Source organism: Carettochelys insculpta, chromosome 2 (assembly GCF_033958435.1).
Source record: "Carettochelys insculpta isolate YL-2023 chromosome 2, ASM3395843v1, whole genome shotgun sequence".
NCBI lineage: Eukaryota > Metazoa > Chordata > Testudines > Carettochelyidae > Carettochelys > Carettochelys insculpta.
In genome coordinates this window covers 121314786-121334045 of record NC_134138.1, presented here as the reverse complement: position 1 = coordinate 121334045, position 19260 = coordinate 121314786, and the positions used below count along the sequence as shown (strand labels likewise).

Below are 19260 nucleotides of genomic sequence, written 5' to 3'. Positions count from 1 at the left end.
GACAGGAAAACTATTATTACTGATGCATGGTGTTCTCATGTAATGTCTTTTATAGCCTCTCTTTCCACTAACCAATCTTCTGACTTTGTGTATCTCTTGTAAGAAATGCTATTCTTGTTAAAAGGTCTGGGTGTGAGGCATAAGATTTCTGAACGCCCACCTCGCATATCTTCAAAAAAAAAAAAAAAAGGCAGAACAGATGACAAGCAGTGGCTGAAAGGGCGTGAAAAGAGTTTCATTTGAGTTTCATTTTCTGTGAAGTTTTTAGTTATGAAACAAGGCAGAAGCAGGAGTTAGGATATCTGGGTGAAAACACTGTAACTTTAAAAAATGTAAGGGGCTAAACTGGTGTGACATTAATTTCCTGATAGAATCAAGATGGGTGAGGTAATCTCTTTTATTGGACCTACTTTTGTTGGCGAAAGCCACACAGAGCTCTTCTTCTGGTCTAGGAAAGGAATTCCAATGCTCACAGCCAAGAGTGGAACAGATTGTTAAGCATAAGTAACCAGCGCATATTGTATGGGACCAGTCAAGGCAGGATGGTCCATTAACACTTCTGCAGTCATAGAAAAAAAGAAGGAGATAGGTGGGATTCAGATTGTTGTAAGAAGCCATAAATCCAGAAAGAATTAGAGAGACCTTTGTTCACTATATCAGAAGCCTATATTTAAACCCTTCTCTGGAACCCCCCACTCATGCCTCTGATGAAGCGGGTCTTTGCCCACAAAAGCTTATGCTCCAAACTAACTGTTAGTTTATAAGGTGCCACAGGACTTCTTGTTGTTTTTGAAGATACAGACTAACTCGAGTACCTCACCAATATATATCAGGGATAGCACTTTGCTTAACTCCCATATTAAATCAGGAGACTTTAGGTTCCTGTTCCCTTGTTCTTAAGCTGGGGTCAAATCAGAACCTCACACCCTGCCCCTTTGGTGAAGTTCATGTTTCCAGTTTTGCTGGTGGCCTCTGTTCTCACTTACCAGACAGGGGCAAACTCAAGTATCTCTGAATTACAGGAACATTCAGACTCGAATTTTGCTCTGAACTTTGCGGCTCTGCTTCTTGGCTATGAAATCCCCACTCAAGCTGTGGCCTCCTAGAAAGAATACTTAATCTGCTTCTTGTTAGAGAGCAGTTCCCATTGACTTTGTAAATGCTCTGCCCCTGCGCTAGTGGAAATCTGTTTGTTACAGGCAGCAGCTGTGTCTCATAGTTCATTGGTTGCTAAGAAACAAGGGAATATGATCCAGTAGGAGCTATGTCTCAGGTCATCATCATGGTGTACAGTTTTAAACGCGTAGGTACAGTTTAACCTGTGTAGGCAGATATGCAGCAACCAATCATTTTCCAGAGTGGAGATCTACATGGTCACTTTCCTGTGAGTGGCCAATCGCAGAGAGGGTCAAAAAGCACCAGAAACCTTATGAAAAGTCTGGCCCCAAGCATAGCTTTATGCTACCGCTGTAAATAAATGGCTTGGCTCAGGTTTATTGCCAGACTAGTAGATGAAGGGCACTTGTGTCTCATTGTAATGAGCGGTGGTGACATGAGGGGAGAGAAAAACGGTAACTGCTGTATTCGCTGTGCGGACCGAAGAGAAATGAAGTCATTGTTGGTGACTCAGGGGCATAAGCATTCAGAAGTCGTGCACCTTCCTTATGCCCTGCTAACAGCTACTTGTTAATATAAATATTTTCCATGTGTGTTCTTGGGCTCTCCGTGTTCAGTTGTGCATGAGATAATGCGGTGACAGGATCATACAGTCGTTCGTGGGGGGGAAGGGGGGGGATGAGAGAGAAGGAAAATGAAATACATAATTTGAAAACACAAGGCTTTTGCACAAAGGAAGGACAAAAGGAGTCTCCAGATGTTATGAAATAAGTTACCACTGTTCACTGCTGAAAGTTATGTACTTTGAGTTTTGATTTGTCTAATGTCTTAATAATTTTCATGATGTGTTAACTGATACGTCCAGTGTTTAGCTGCCTTTACAGTATTAGCAATAAACGGATGCTTGGAATGCAAGCAACACAAAAGGTCTGGTCTTAATTTTGAAGAGATTTTTTTCGCCCCCCCCAGTGCTAATATTTTGATTTCCCTTTTTTTCCCTTTGCTCATTCCAGACTCCAGAGCAGCTGCTGGAGGATTGTGCTCACAGGGAGATGATTCCTCATGAAGTCACTGGATCCCTTTCAGAAATCAAATGTGACTTTCCATTTATCAGACTGAAATCAGAACCAACCAGACAGTAAAGCAAGAACAGTGGAAGGGGGACGGCAAAAGATGAAATCCAACCAAGAGAGGAGCAATGAATGTCTGCCACCCAAAAAGCGAGAAATCCCCACCACCAGTCTGCCATCTGAGGTGAAGCCAGTGGTCCTGCCAAACGAAAACCACCGTGCGGATAACTTAACATGGCTCTCCAATACGCCCAGCACCCAGAGCAGCATGGGTGCAAGGCACAGGCCTGGAGGGAGTTCTGTGGAGATTGGTTTACAACAGGGTTTACACAAAGTACCATCTACAGGAATGGACTATTCCCCGCCCAGTGCTCCCAGGTCCGTTCCAGCCTCAACAACACTTCCCCCAGTGTACTCGCCCGCACTCTCACAGTCAGGGACACCTGCATCCCCGGTGCAGTACACGCCCCTGCAGCACACTTTCCAGTTCGTTGGGCCCCAGTACAGTGGACCATACACCGGATTTATCCCCTCCCAGTTGATTTCCCCGACAGCCAATTCCGCAACGTGTGCGGCAGCCTCTGCCACTGCTGTTGTGACCACTCCATCCCAGCGTTCCCAGCTGGAGGCTTATTCCACTTTGCTGGCCAGCATGAGCAACCTAAGTCAGCAGGGGCACAAAGTTGAGCAGCACCTCGTCAGGACACCTGGATTGATTGCAGCAGGGTCTCCTCCACCGACCCAGCAAAACCAGTATGTCCACATTTCCAGTTCTCCCCAGAGCGCAGTCAGAAACGTCTCTCCTCCGACCATCCCCGTCCATTTGCATCCCCACCCAACGGGAATTCCGCACGCGCTCGCCCTCGGCCCCTCCTCCCAAGTGGTGGTGCAGTACTCAGACTCCGGGGGCCACTTTGTCACAAGGGAGCCAACCAAGAAAGCCGAGAGCAGCAGGCTGCAGGCCATGCAGGCGAAGGAAATATTGAATGGGGAGATTGAGAAAAGCCGGCGGTACGGCCTCTCACTCTCTGGAGACATGAGTCTAGGCAAAGCGGGCAATAAACCGGCTCCCCATCATTACGAGACCAGACATGTGGTGGTGCACTCGAATCCTGCAGAGTACGGTGCACAGGATTCCTCAGGTGTCCGGGCCTCTGTGATGGTTGTACCAAACAGTGGCACACCTATGACGGATATGGAGGTACAGCAGACCACCAACAGAGAAACTCCTCCCTCAGTCCTCAACGACAAGGGAAACCTGCATTTAGGAAAGCCAGCCCACAGGTCCTACACTCTTTCTCCACAACAGACTATGGGCCACGAGGGGGTGAAAGCAGTCGCCACTCTCTCTCCCCACACTGTCATTCAGACCACCCACAGCGCCTCAGAGCAACTCCCTGTCGGGCTGCCTGCCACAGCTTTCTACGCCGGGACCCAGCCACCAGTAATTGGCTATCTGAGCAGTCAGCAGCAAGCGATCGGTTACCCTGGAAACCTGCCACAGCACCTGGTGATCCCTGGCACCCAGCCCCTGCTTATACCAGTTGGCAATGCAGACGTTGACTCATCGGGCGTAGCACCTGCTATAGTCACTTCATCTCCCCAGTTTGCTGCAGTGCCTCATACATTTGTCACTACCGCCATTCCTAAGAGTGAAAATTTTAACGCTGAGTCGCTAGCAACTCAGCCAGCCTACCAAGCAGCCGTGGTGCAGGCCCAGATCCACCTCCCAGTGGTGCAGTCCATAGCTTCTCCGACGGCAGCTCCTCCTACACTGCCTCCTTACTTCATGAAAGGGTCAATCATTCAGTTGGCCAATGGGGAGCTGAAGAAAGTAGAGGACTTAAAAACAGAAGACTTTATACAGAGTGCAGAGATAAGCAATGACCTGAAAATAGACTCCAGTACAGTGGAGAGGATTGAAGACAGCCATAACCCAGGCATTGCTGTGATACAATTTGCAGTTGGAGAGCATCGAGCACAGGTAATGAGCATTGCAACATGTTGGTATCGGTGGAAAATTACCACTTTTATCTTCCTGGAAGCAACTTGCCTTATGACACCTTGCAAGAGGGAGTTGTACTCTTAGTTTTCCATCTGGCACCTCTAACAGCACACACCACATTAGAGCTCTCACTGGCCCAGAGTTATCCTTTCCATGGTTCCGATAGAGCCAGGAGAGTTGTACCAGATGTAAATCAGGCCCAGTTTATGTAATGGTAGATCTTGTTTGGGGAGTCTGTGGGACCTGATTCTCCTCTTATTGCCAATTTAAACTCAGGCCAGGTCTACCCTAGCCATCAAAGTAGATTGCAGATATGCAATTCTAGCTATGGTAATTGCACAGCTAGAACTGACTTACTTACCTACAGTTGACTAACCTGACCGTCCTCACAGAAGGAGATCGGTGGGGGAAACTCTTCTGTTTCTCTCCCTTGCTACTCACAATAGGGAGGCATACAAGGGTTGACTGACGACCCCAGATAGCTCAATTTTTGTGCATCTGTACCAAGTGTGCAAAATTGAACCTAGAAGATGGACCGTGACCAGGCTGATTTTCTGCATAATGTAGACATACCCTCAGTTTAAGGCAGTGGTGTTACACCAGAGTAATGCTGGGGAAAGAGTAGAATTATTGTGTGGTTTGACTGTGTCTGGGAGAAGAAATGATTTGTGTTCTTGTTTCAAATTATTAGCTCCACAAGCCAGGTCATAGTGCAAATCTGTGGGCATTACTGCTGCTACTTCTTTCTTTTCGGTAGTGCCAGGTGGTCCCAACCAACATCAGAGCTGCAATGTACATAGCAAGAGACGGGTCCCATGCCTGAATAGTTTGCAATCTAAATAGATACAACAGGCAAAAGATGGGAGGGGAAACAGCGTAACAGAAGGGATTTGTCCAAGGTGACAGAGCAGGTTAGTGCCAAATCCAGGAATAGCAGCCAGGTCTCTGGAGCCTCTAGTCACTAAGATTGCACTGTCCTGGTAGGCAGTGATCATACACTAGTCCGTTGAGTTATGTCAGGGTTCTGTTACTCAAATTTCGTGTAAGTCAGGAGGCGGCTTTTTTTTCCGGCGGAATGCATGTTCTGCTGCCGGGGAAGCAGCAGGAGCATCTGGAGCTTCTTTTCAAAGGTAAGTCCTGGGGTTGGGGGGCAGGTGGGGAGGGTTAAGCCTGGCAGTGGGTTGGGGCCATGGGAGCGGGGTAAGGGGGTTAAGACTGGGGTGGGTTAGGACAGAGGGGGAGGCGGGGAGGGGGGGTTGAGCCGAGCCGTATGCGGGGCGGTTTGAACCACAGCTGGGAGGTTGAGCCAGAACCATGTGGGGGGTTGGTGAGCTGGAGCCAGAGCCAGGCACGGGGTGGTGAGCCAGAGCCAGAGCCAAGCATGGGTGGTGAGCCAGAGCTGTGGGGAGTTGAACTGGGGAATGCGGGGGGCAGGTTGAACCAGAGCCACACATCGATGGTGAGCCAAAGCCACAGAGGGGTTGAATCGGGGCCACATGAGTACAGGGGTGGGGGTGGGGATTGAGCCAGGGCCAAGGGAAGCAGGATTTTAAGTTGCGCTTAACTTGCATTAAAACGAGTTTTCAACTCACAATCGCGCATTTTGAGGGTTTACTGTATTGGGAATGAGCCGCATTGTGCTTTATAACTGGAAGACCCAAAGAAAGGATCAAATCTGAGCCATCATACTGGTGTTAAGAATACGCAAAATTACTCAGTTTAAACCTCAAAAGAGGATATGCCTTTCATTCTGACAGATGAGTTTTAGTTTTGAATCCTGCTTCCTTCCCAAGGCTCCAGCACTGTTCCATCTCAAATGAAAAACTGGCTTGGAGTGGTACAGAGGCACAAGGCTGAGAATTTCCATGGCCTTAAACTTAGAGCTCTCTTGAAATGCTGCCGCTCACATGTTGAAGGCATGGAAACTCTTCACAGAGTGCCATTCAGATTTTGGTTATGACTGGTTTAACTGTGCCTAGCTCTGACACTGGGTGTTCAAGGGAAGCTTAAAAAAATGATACCAGTGTGTAGGCTACCCTCACTTCTGCACCTCACTTCACTCTGACTTGCACTGTAAAGCGGGAAATTGCAACTTTGCAAAGGGCCTTTTGGACCTAGAATTCAGTGGTCATAACTAATTTGATGCTGAGCAGTAGCCAAATAACTCAGATTATGAATTGATGAACAGGAGAATAAATCAGATGAATTAGATTGCAATTTAGTTGATAGAAGTATTTGCCATATTTTTGGAAGAAAAAAACCCCAAATCTCAGTGCAAATGGTTTAGCTTTGATTTTAATTTTTAATCTGTATATTTCACAATGGTGGCTTTGATTCACACATGACAGAAAGAAGTGGACTAGAAACCAACTGATCAAGTATTGCTTTCCAAAACGAGAGAGCTGTAGAAGGAAAGCAAACAATATCAACGCTGAGGAGTAAATGAGCGCTCTAAAATTCTTTTGTTTTTAACATACCAAGATTTATGCATCCATAATTGCCTGTGTACAATCAGGTTTCTGTATATGATCCATCACTCAGGTAACTGAGCATGCAAATTAGGTGTGCCATTGTGTTCCAATTTACGCACACAGATACGCCGTTTTGAGAATTTGGGCTTATGGTATTGTCAGTATCCAAAGTAAAGAGGTGAGTACATTGTTTTTATTGCATATACTTTTATATTAATAGTGTCAGTTTAAGACATATATGAAGGATCCACAGAATTGTTTTAATTTACAGCCTTCAAATCCCTAGTAGTAATAATGCAGTGTGTAGGCTTAGAGCCATCACATCTCTTCTTCAGCTTCATGATCAGAAAAAAAAAAAATACCAGTTGTTATAACTTGTTTATAAATTGTTGCTTAGAATATTGAGATTTCAAATACAGTAATTTCCCATCTGCAATTTTCATCTTGCTCTCATTTCTCTCTCTCCAGCCAGACCACTGGCCTCTACACTAGCCAAAGAGGTACTCATTTGTAGGTAGCATTTATGTCGTGTCTTTTCACCGATATGTCAGGGAAGCCAGTGTGTTGTGGTGTTGCACCCTGGGAATATCTCCCATGCAGAAGGATAGAGTGCCATCCTCTGGTAGAAAGCATACTGAGTTGCTGGCTATAAAATCAGAACTGCAACGCACAGTCTCATCCAGGGAAGTGTCAACTTCTCAAGAAGCCTATAAAAATCTATCTGATGACATCCCAGTTAAAATGCTCCACCAGCTCTGTTTCCCACAAGGGATGCTTCCAGAATTCTGAAAGAGTCACGTAGAGATAGGATTAAAATGTGTGTTTAATTTAGGTTTCCTGTAGATTCCAGAACTTGGGTCTCTTCCCAGATCAGTATAGTAGCATGTACTTCGCTGGTTTTAACTTGCCTGGTTAGAAAGAGATTTTTATCTTGGTGTCTCTGAAGTCTCTGATGACCTCATCCCCAGTGTAATTTAGATATTAAAAGTCATCTAACCTCAATAGTAGTCACTCAACCATTACAGCTAGGAAATACGTAATATGAAGAAGATTTAATTTGCGTCGAGGGGTTAAAAGTTATTCTTGCTTCATACATACAGAAGAGTAACAGCATCACATTCTGAAAGCCCCACCTGTAAAATATATATCAGCTCCTATACATTGGGGGAGTTTATTTAAATAGAAGCTAATTATAATAGATCTCTATAATCATCATTTGTTTTTACTGGTAGTTGTAATTTATATTTATATGTGTACTTCCTCTAGTGTATTCTGGAGGCGTGATTATAATATTAAAATAATTTAAATTATAGAGTATTAATATAAACTACAATAATGTTGTTATAATCAGCTGTCATTGAAATATACTTTTCCCAATGACTTCGGCAAACTAATGGTGAATTTGCATCTTCAGAATCTTTACAAAAGTTAACTAATACTGCCAATGTATCCATGGAGTAGATAATAAAGTATTTTTATCCCCACTGCATATATTTGAAAACCTAGAATGAAAGTTAAGAAACTTGCTCAAAGCCACATGTGAATTCAGTGGAAAAATTGTCCTTAGAAATCTGGCATCCGTGGTTCCAAATACCATGCCCAATAGTTCTGACCACACGATTTTATTATGATTATATCATTTCCTATATTTATTTGCACTGAACCAACCCCCAAAATCCTTCTTTATTTTGTTTTGTGCATTCGTGGTCGCACTGGAGTCAACAGGGAGTTTTGCCTGAAAAAAGACCAAACGATTTGGAGCCTCATTTATAATTCTTAATTTACTCTGATAACAGCACACACATCATCATAAGCTGTCTTTTTCCCCCCTTGTTGCAAAGTGCAGCCTTAGAAGGAAACAGAAGGCATAAGATAATTCCCCTGTACCTAAACTTGATCAATGTATGTATTGAATGCAAAATAAATTGTTCCCTTAAGTGTATTTTAAGTGCTTCATCCTGTCTAGCTTACCATCTATTTCTCTGCACACATGAATCGGCCACTCATTTGTTTGCTTTGCTCTCTACTTTCAGTAATGCCTGGCTCATGTGGCAACAGAAATAAGAGGGTATTAAACTATGTGCTCTGCTAAAGATGGAGCGCTCTTTCTGCCTTACGCACCTGGGCTCTGTACTTTATTGTACTCTGTCAGAGTAGTCATTTTATATTCCTGTGGATGACAGGGAGGCCATATCGTACATCTGTATTTGTTACTCTGTTTTGCTAGCTTCTAAAAGTGTGCCATTCAAGGCCCCACATGGTCATTAGCCAGCCAGAGCATTGGCAAACAGAAGCCGCTTCCCTTGTGAATCACTCTTTTAATTCCCCACTACTAGCCAGGTTTTGCAAAGAGCTCTAGCTGTGATCCCTTGGGTGCTAGGACTGTTTCTCTCCAGGATGCCACTTTTCCGTCAGCGTCTGGGCAACCCAATGGCACTAAAATTCCAGAAGTCACTGGTATGAAAAATGCTGTAGGACCCACATGCTCGATTGGAGCATAAACCAAGAGGCTTAAAACTGACACTGGGAGAAGTGGCCCCAGTAGAAGGAGGAACCACGTATCCTGTGTTCCCCACAGGCAACCATTAACAATTTGTAATCCACATACAAACCTGTGAAAGTGGTGCACAGATGCTCTCTCTCTGCAAGATTTTCCTGCACAGTGGCCAGAATATTCCCTAAGTTTCAGCCCATAGGCTTTTTTCCTAGTTATTCGCTGATGGGGAGAGGGGTGGACCAAGCAGGGAATTTAAAGTTCCAGAATGTCTCAGGTCTGCACCTGTCTTGGGAGGCCCACAAGGCCAGAGCTGTGTGTGTCTCTGTAGACCCTTTTATAGTGCAAATCGGACCTCCTCCTCCCACAGCAACCCAGTTCCCCCAGAATGGTGCTTCCATGCTCCTTCCATAGTCTACTGCCTTCAGTATCCTGCCTCCTCCTCAGGGCGAGGAGATGAGTGACGGCAGAAGGAGACCCTGAGGCACAGGTCTACATTCAACCTTAAAGTCGATCTTAGATACGCAATTCCAGATACGGCAATACCTGGCCATCCTCACCAAGGCAGGTCGATGGCAGAAGCTCTCCTGTTGAGCTTCCTTACTCCTCACAAGAATGAGGTGTACAGCAGTTGACTGTCAACCCCGACAGTTCGGTTTTGTGCATTCTCCTGAGGCAAGCGAAATTGAACCCTGGAAACTTGACCTTTGTGGGGTCAGTCTCCCAGGTAGCATAGATGCAGTTGGCTAACTCAGCTAGGTCAGCTTCCCCAGCTCATTCCCATTTGCCGTCCTCCACACCAGCTCTGCACTGATACCCTTCCTCAGGGCTCAGAGAGTGAGGTGGCACCACTCCCCTTGGCACAGCAGAAGGTCTTGCAGTGCTTCCCTGGCACTAGGTGAATTACACCTGTGTTTCTCACCCAGGGGTACGCATACACTAAGGTCTGCCAGGGACTACGTCAGCTCATCTAGGTATTTGCGTGGTTTTACAACAGGTTGCGTAAAAAACACTAGTAAAGTCAGTACGATCTAAATGTTCATTCAGACACCTACTTATTCTACTGCTTAATAGGCCTTACACTGAAATGTAAGGACAATGTTTCTGTTGCAGTTCATTTGATAATCAGCAGATGGAAAGTCAGACAGTTTTCACTAGTAGTCTTTTGAAATATTTTTGCATGTTTTTGTAAGTAAGTAGTTTTTAAGTGAGGTGTAATTTGGTGGTATGAAAAAAAATCTGACTCTGAAGAGGGTACAGTAATCTGGAAAGGCCAAATGGCACTTGTTTCAGAACCTCAGATTACCTTTGGGCCGTGTTTCTCAAGTGGTGGTATGTGTGCACCCTGGGAAGTACACAACAGGTGTGTGGGGGGGTGGGGACTTAACAATTTTTTTTAAAAAGGGGTACTTAATTTAAAAAAAAGGTTGGGAAACACTGAATTACACCCTCTGAGGGAATGCTGAGCTCCTGAATCCTTATGGACTTCAGTGGAAGATGAGGATGCTCAGCTCTTCTCTAGATGAGATGCTTATACAGGAGTATTAGCTGAGCGTGGTTTGACACATGTATTATCCTAACTCATTTGTAACTTTGTTTTCCATGTTCTGACAGTGTTTATAGCTGGACTGATCCCTGGAACCCCTAAAAGTGCCCAGAGTAGCTCAATCAAGTTTTAATACACAACAGAGAAAGAAACTTGGCCAAAAAGTAGACATTCGGTCCACAAATTAACAGCTTCACCCTTTAAAGTTTCTGCTTTATTGTTTGCTAAAACATCTGTATCAGTGAGTACCAAACCAAGAGTTCCTTTATGGCTGTGTGGCTGTGTAAAATCCACTGCAGTCTTGAGTGATGCTGGTGACATTTCACAGAAATTGGTGTTCCCACCATGTATCACAGGCATTCCAGTGCCAGGGTGTGTTTCCTGAACAACGGAAATTGCTTCCACTAAATAATGAGTCAGACTGTGAACTAAAAGATTGAATGGTTTAGACGGAGCATTCATATATGTTCTTTGGCTCTCTTGAAAAGGTTTGACTGTTTTCACAAGTGATCCTTGAAACACAGGGATATACAGGGGTTCAGCATCACCTTCAAAAGGACAGACATTTTATTTTCTTCTTTTATTGCTAAAATGCTAGGAACATAGAGACAAGATTTTAAAACAATCTCACTTCTAAGCAAATACAGAAAGGTCGGGTGACTCAGATGGAAATACCTTTTTTTAAAAAAACTTGAGCACAAGGAAAAAATGCAGGACATGTTCATGCAAGCGCCATTTTATGTAGGAACTTAAAAAATCTTACTCGCTTACAAAAATTGGCTGTGTTTTTAAAAGACGGTTTTGGTTCAGGTAGTTGTCTAAAACAGAGGCAGTTCCTGGTTTTCTTCTTTCTAAAATGTCTCAGATATCTCCTGTTTTGTTCGACTATTATTACTGAACCACAGAAATACTTCGGTGATTAGAACCCTTGCATCTTTGTTATTCAAGACTGCCCCCTGATATTTTGGAGGGTTGTTGCTCTAATGAATGACATGTTAAGTACATGCTTATATATTAAATCCTATGGAAAGTAGTTTGACATGTAACGCAGGCATTGCTTACATCCAGGTGAAGATTGGAGTCAGTAAAAAGATGTACTTTTCACTGAATAAGAAATATGTGATATGTTTAAGGGAAAATGAAAGACCACCAATAGCAATGGAGAAGAAGGAATGATCTAGAGGAAGTAGTGAAATCAAAGAGATCTGGTGGCATAGTAGAATCAAAGTCAGCCAGTGAGTCAACGTGTAAATACACCCTGTACAGACAGCAGCTTCCATTCAAGTAATCACAAGCAACTGGGTGCTCAGCAATGTTGAAAACCAGGCCACATACTGAGTTACTTGTGTAAAATCTTGAAAATCTTGATTCTGGAAGACTTTCTGTATTATGAAGTAGCCATGGTTGGTATACACCATCTTTAATTCATAGAGTTTAAGGTTAGAAGAAACCATTGTGGTAGCTACTGTAGCATCTTGCACAGCATAAGTAATAATCCATGGATAGATATTGGTTACATCTGCAAAGTGTCATCAAACTACAGTAAACTCTTTCATATTCAGCATTCTCTTATCTAGAACTCTCAAATAACCGCCATTTTAACCATAAGTAAATTTTAGTGATGTTTTCCTTAAGTACAGTATAATGAAAGTAAATACAAACATATACAGCAAATACAGTGAAAGTTTACAATGTACAATACTAGTACAATAAAGTACTCTGCATTCATTTTTGTTTGTTTCTTAATATCTAACCTTGTTTTTCTTTAGTGTTATGCTTTGCTAGGTATACCTCTCTATTATGCAGAATATTTGACTATCTGGCAACCTCCTGGTCCCAGGGCTGCCGGATATGAGAGAGTTTACTCTACTACTACTGTTTCTGCTGCTGCTGCTTCTTCTGCTTCTTTTACTTCTTCATGATTATTATTATTATTATTATTATTACAATAGCACTTAGCAGATCATTTGTGCTTTTAATGTTTCAGCACTGTTTTCAAAAAAAGAAACACATACCTAGTGTCTGTAAAGCTGCATCTTTTAAAATTCTTCATATGTCTTATTCTCCTCAGAAAATACTGTGCCTAGAGAATTTCCAAAGGGCTAATCATTGGCCTAATCATATAAGTATGTAGTATATGTTTATGGCTGGCTTAGGAAGTTCATTTAGACATGATTAAGAGTCAAAGCCTCTGGTATGCAAAATGTACATCTAAGCAAAATGCAATGGGGCTCTGTGGTTCATTGAGCTGGATGGGCTTCGTGGTGAGTTGCAAGAGAGCAGAAGGCACTGTGTGTCAGTCTCAAGCTGTCCTTTCTGCACAGAGTTGTCAGTGGAAGTGACAGGGTCCAGAAGGAGCTGCTTCCAGACCTGCTTGGCAAGAGAGACAACTGAAGAGATCCTGACTGTCCAGCTCACTACCACTGTTATGAAATATCGCAAGTCTTTGTATGCACTGGTGTTGTGGCAGTGTTGGCCCAAGGATGTGAGAGAGGCAAGGTGGGTGAGGCATCGTCTTTCACTGGGCCGAATTCTGTTGGTGAACGAGACAAGCATTTGAGCTACTCAGACCTTTTCTTCAGGAGCAAGATGATCTCCGATCAAGCTGGAAAGCTGCTCTCTCACATAAACAGAAGTTGCTCTAATATCTTTTATTAAATTTATTTATTAGTAATATAAAAGATATTACCTCACCCACCTTGTCTCTCTAACAAGAAAACTTAATTTGTTTCATCTGCTGGTCCTACTAGTAAGAAATAACTCACACTCCCTCCCCAGTTTTTAGTTTTTTGGGTTTTTTTTTTTTTGGGATGGCGGGGTGGGGATTTCTTCCTTCCTTTGCTCACCACTCCCTCCCTGCTATATAAGCCCTGGATTCCAAGGGTGTACTCCAACCATCTGAAGCAATGGGTCTTACCCACAAAAGCTTACCCACCTAATAAATTGGTTAGTTTTAGTCTTGCACGTGCTATAGGACTGCATGTTTTTTTTGTTGTTTGACAGAAAGTCACTTTGCAAACCTGTTTTGCCGCAACTTAATTATAATGCCACTAATGGACTTCAAGCGTAGGCAAAACCATTAAAATCATCTAGTCTAACCTCTTGCATAATACAGGCTATGGAACGTGACCCTGTGATTCCTGCATTGATACATTGACTTCTACAGTCCATCTTCATTTTACAGACAAAGTGATTTCAATCCTAGGCCCACAGTACATGTCTGAAACCTCTGCACACCCCTGGAGAAAGAAAGAGAGTGAAAAGGGACATTCACTCATTTATCTTAAAAAGTACAATTTCAAAAATAATGAGTCGGTTTTGGTTGAAAATCACAATTGCCCCCAGCAGAGCACTGTACAAGTTTTCAAGGCTTCTGCGTGAGGTTTCTTTCAAATGAGTCTGTGTATCTAGACAGGCTGCATGCTGTGTGCCCGCTCGACGATTTGGAAATGAGATGGGGTGAGTTTTAATTCAGTTGTATTATTTAGATGTCCTCCCACTTTTTATCGTGAAGCAAATTAAATTTAAATAATTAGCACAAGTGCTTGCCCTTGCGTGAGAAGCAGCGCACTGGAGAAAAGTTGCGAGCAGAACAACTGCAGCAGTGATGTGACCTGCATAAAAGCCACACTCGTGGTTGCTTATCTCAAGGTCAGTATAAAGTAGAGTTTACTACTCTGCCAGGGCTCAAACCTACATGCTGCGGAGCACTCTGGCTGTAGCAAATTATATCAGGATGTGAGTAATCCTAGACTTCAGTGGGTGAGGTAATGTCTTTTACTGGACCAACCTATGCTGGTGAGAGAGAGAAGCTTGCAAATTTACAGCTAAATACAAGGTGGGACCAGATTGTTTAGCATGAATAGATAACACATATTTCAAGGAACTATTGAAGATGAAATGACCTGTTAATGTCAATCACGGGGGTGGGGGGGGGAATGCGGAGAGACGCTAGTTAGTTGTCGATTGTAATAAGCTATAAATCCAGTGTATCTGTTCAGTAGTGATTTTTAATGTCTAGCAGAGTTAATGAATTTAGGCTCCCAGGATTATCTTTTGAAAGCATTGTGCAGGTTTCCTGTGAAGATGAGGACTGAGAGGTCAAATATAAAGTGATCGCTTTGTGAAAAGTATTCAGCCACAGGCAACAGCATGTTTTTGCCTTTTATCATTTTCCTGAGGATAGCAGTTGTCTGGTTTCACTCACAGAGTTGTTGTTGTGGCATTTAGTGCCCTGGACATTAGTTATGCTGAGGTACAACCACATCTCGTGCCAGGCCTGGGTGGAACCCGTGGATTTTGAAAGGTGTTTTGTGCTGGGGGTGAGGGATTGATCATTGTAGCACTGGTAATATGGCTGCAGGTTTTGCATCTTTTGTGCTGGCGGGGACTGGCAGTCCTTTGAATCCGTGTGTCCTGGTCTGTGAGGAGCTTTCTTTGGCTGATACTTCAGATGACTGTGAGGTTCTTTGAAGGCTGGAAAAGGGGATTCAGGAAAGATTTCTTTCAGTGTGGGGTCCCCACTGAGTATGGTTTGTGGGTGTTTGATGATTCCCTGAATGGGTTTGGGGGCCGAGGGAGATGGTAGGTAACAATCAGGGGTGTGCAGCTGGTGGTCGGTGTATTTCTGTATTGCAGCAAGTTCTCCCAGGATATTGAGGAGAAGCTTGACCTGCATGTGGAAGATGGAAAAGCAATGGAGATTTTCAAGAAGGGAGAGAAGACATGGACAGAGATATGAGATGAAAGGGGAACTTGACAGTGACCTTTTGAAAGGTTAGCAAGTGGAAAGGAGAGCTGGGGAGGCCAGAGAAGTGGAGATTATCAAGCAGGATGCTGGTGTTGGGCAACTGGCACAGAAGAAAGGACATTTTTGGAGAATATGGAACAGGAGAAGCAGGATTTGGCAAGAGTTTGCATGTGAGAGAAGGAAGGTGGAGTTAACAAGACAGCTCGTTTTCTCTGCCTCACACTTGGGGAACATGAGCTCATGACAGCTGTTATTGAGACCATATCATAAATTATATTGTAAGTCTGTAAATATTAAACTGTTTTACAAGGAGGAGAAGTATCATGTTAACTATTCAAAGGGAGAAACAGGGGCACAAAGAGATTAACTGGCCTGTAGAAGGTCAGCCAGCTGGTCAGCGTCAGAGCTGGGAGTAAAAAAATCTCGTATGTCCCCGTCCAGTGCCCCAGCCTCATTCCTCTTCCTGTAAACATTCTCTGGGGTGACATTTAGTAAGATACCAGAGCAGAGCTTCAAGTAGCACCCGTGCTGGTGACCCATTTCAGATATGCCGGTGTCCCCACACCCTTGGAGATGTTTGCAAGCAATGTCTGTTCTGCCTGCAAATGCTCTCTATATCTCCTCCTGCCCCACATATAGGGCTGTATCTGTATCTCCTCCTGCCCCACATATAGGGCTGTATGGGAAAACCACCCTCAAATATTTCTCAGACTTCTTCAGCCAGAGATGGAGTCTAGCATGTGTCTGTTCTGTTCTGTTCCTGACTGGCATCTTATAGATAGGATATTTGTTCCTCTTTTCTTTAAATAAATAGCACATCTTTGGGGGTTCCCCCTGCCCCTGGAAGTTCTTGAACAGTTTTTCTTCTGTCAGGGATGCCAGGCTCCTTGAGATTTAATAGGTGCCTGCCTTGTTGCACAGTTGTATCTGTTCATAACGGGCACTCCCATTGCATTAGTTGTTTGGGAGATTCTCCCATTCCAAGCAAATGTAAGTGCACATCTTTGGGGGTTCCCCCCACCCCTGGAGTTCCTTTTTGCCATGGCAGTCAACACAGAGTGCAGAAAGATATTTTTTCCACGAGGGACTTGATCACCAATCTCTAGAAGTCACTCTCCTCATTACCTTGGGAAATGGTCTTTCCTGTGTGTGTTCTCCAACTCCATTGCTCTTAAGGTCCTTAACAAAATCAGACGGGACCAACTTAAAGTCGTTTTGATTGCACCAACTTGGTCAAGATAGGTTTGGTTTCATGGTTGCATCAATCTCAGCTCTTGCCCTCCATTGCAGCACCCTGATAAAACTTGATTACTGTCTCATGATGTAGTTCAGATACTTCTTCCCAATCTGAACATCCTCCAACTACAGTTTTTGATCTTTAGTTGTTCTTGGGACTAGAAACCACATAATTCATCAGAAGTACAAAAGATACTGTGAAAGGAATCTACTAGACATACTGTCAGAAGTGGAAGAGATATAACATTCAGTGTAACTGGCACCATCTTTTATCCAGTTATCCAGTCATCTCTTTCTTCTGTCTTGGATTACCTGTTGGAATTGAAATTTTCAAGCCTTTTCTTTGAGTTCCATCAAGGTTTGCCTAGTGGCGATGACAAATATTCCATGTGCCTGTAGAAGGTTTCTCAGTATTTGCTCATCTCTCTGCAATGAAATTCCTAAAAGGACTAATTTTTTCCCCACAAATTAGAGGCCCTATAATGCTTTGAAATCTCCTACCATTTCTTAACCATCTCCTAAAACAATCCCTTGACCCATGAACTACATGCTTACTGTTGCAGCTATGAAGACTACGTTCTTGGAGACTGTTAGTACTTCTGGAAGGTTTGGGGAGACAGGGACTCCAAAGTCAAACCCTCCCTTGTTTCCCAGGAGAGGGTATTTTTATGACATACAAAATCCTTACCTAAGGTTTCCTGAGAATTTCTTATCAACCCTACAGGCACCTTCCTTTTTCATCTCTAAGCTCCATTAGTCTCCTTGTCCTACACTAGATGATAAGAAGAGATTCATTGGGCAGGTCTAGGCCATTCAGGAAGACTCCAAGACGCTCTTTTTCTGTTGCAGATAGCTCTGAGGAGATGCATATTAACACTTAAAGACTCTCTAAACAGATTATCACCTCCTTTAGTTTTGCTGAAATTACACCTCCCCTAAAAGTGACTGCTCCACTCTAAGAGGTCAGTCTAGCTCTACTCAAAGATACTACAGTTGCTGAAATCTACAGGGCTGCATCATGGTCTTTGTGCACATGTTTTCTGATCGCTGTGCCTTAATGCACATTGCAAGACAAGATACAGCAGTAGGCAGTGCAGATCTCTTTTCAGTGAAGGGCTCTTTTCCAAAATTCCCACCTCTTTAAGGGTTACTGCTTGGGAAGCCTAAAGTGGAGCTCCCCCAAGGGACACTACTGGAAGAAAGAAGGGGGTTCCGTAATGCCATAATTGCAGTTTTTGAGACGTGTGCCCTGACGGGTTACCTGTCCTTTCTCTCTGCTTTGGAGTGGCCTCTGTGGCTTTGCAGCAGATTGCCTATACATCCCTATTTAACCTCAGTTCTGGCCACAAAGATGCTTGGCAGAATAGGGTCCGATCAAAGGTACATGCACACCTAAGGTCCAGCACCCACAGGGGGAGACACCTTGACGAACTGCAGTTCCCACACAAGTTAAGTGAGCTCACTTTCTAAGAGCTGATGTGAGCGTGAATAGCAGGCTTAATAAAATAAATACACAGGGAATAAAGGAGTAATAAATGGTATCCAAGCTGTGTACACCCGATGTCATTGCATGTTGTCGAGAGGATGATAATGATGAGAGTTAAACACTGCTGTGGTTTTGTGCTGTAGATTGGCCAGCCTCAGAAGAATTGTTAATGTCCTTTCAACAAGGACAAACATGAAGTCTAATATCCAGTGTAGTGACATTATGGATACTAAATAAACTTCTACAACGCACGTATGTATCAGTCTCTCTGGCTAACACTAAAGCACTGACTTTGAACTGCATGTATGCTGAGCACGTACTGTAACACAGTGTTTCCCAATTTTATTTGGCCTTGGAACCCTTTTAAACTTGAAAGAATTTTGTGGAACCCCTAATAACAGTCTTACATATGGAGTTGAAAAAATAGACTACAAGTAAATAAGGCTAATAATAAACAAATGCTAAAGAAGATCCTGAGATCAACATTTAGTTTAATTGCACATATTTAAAAACAAAAATCACATTTAGTGTGTACAAAAAAAAAAAACCCTCAAAAACTAATATGCATTACATTGGCAGTTTTCAATGCAAAGAGTGTTTTTTCTTATTTTCTTGGCAAGTTTTTTATATTTGGTTAAATACTGGGTATCTGGCGTGGCATTCATTCACTTTCTATATCTCGTTCTTCTGGCTGCTTAGTTCAAGAACCCAGTTTCGCACAAGTATGTGCTGGCAAAAGTTAACAGCTGACAAATTGCACATCTTGATATAGCTGAATATTCTTGACATAAGCCACCCAAAAATGATCCACAATCCCCGAGAGTGAGTACAGGGATTTATGGTAGTATATAACAGGTGGTCGCACCACTGACTGACGGTGTGTGCAGCGCTGTTCCCATTCTCTGGCTAAGTTGGCATTACACAGGGACACTTGTCATGGTAAACACAAATGAAAATGGTTTTTAACGAAGTTCATAAATGCTTAAGCATTAATTATTATTTTTAAATAATAAAACATTATTGTAATATAATTTTCTCATGGCACCCTTATTTTCACTTCACAGAACTCTGGGGTTCCCGGAACAC

The 19260-nt window shown here is 43.3% G+C and overlaps 1 protein-coding gene across 8 annotated transcripts in view; it reads left to right on the top strand.

The window, feature by feature from the left end:
* The window catches only part of ATXN1 (ataxin 1), a 321463-nt gene that overhangs the window by 288611 nt on the left and 13592 nt on the right, over window positions 1-19260 (top strand). For all 8 annotated transcript variants that reach the window (XM_074987648.1, XM_074987645.1, XM_074987643.1 and 5 more), the window contains one exon: window positions 2130-4170. In XM_074987648.1, coding sequence (XP_074843749.1) covers window positions 2290-4170 — 1881 coding nt within the window. In that variant the 5' untranslated portion in view covers window positions 2130-2289. The remainder of the gene's footprint in view (window positions 1-2129; window positions 4171-19260) is intronic.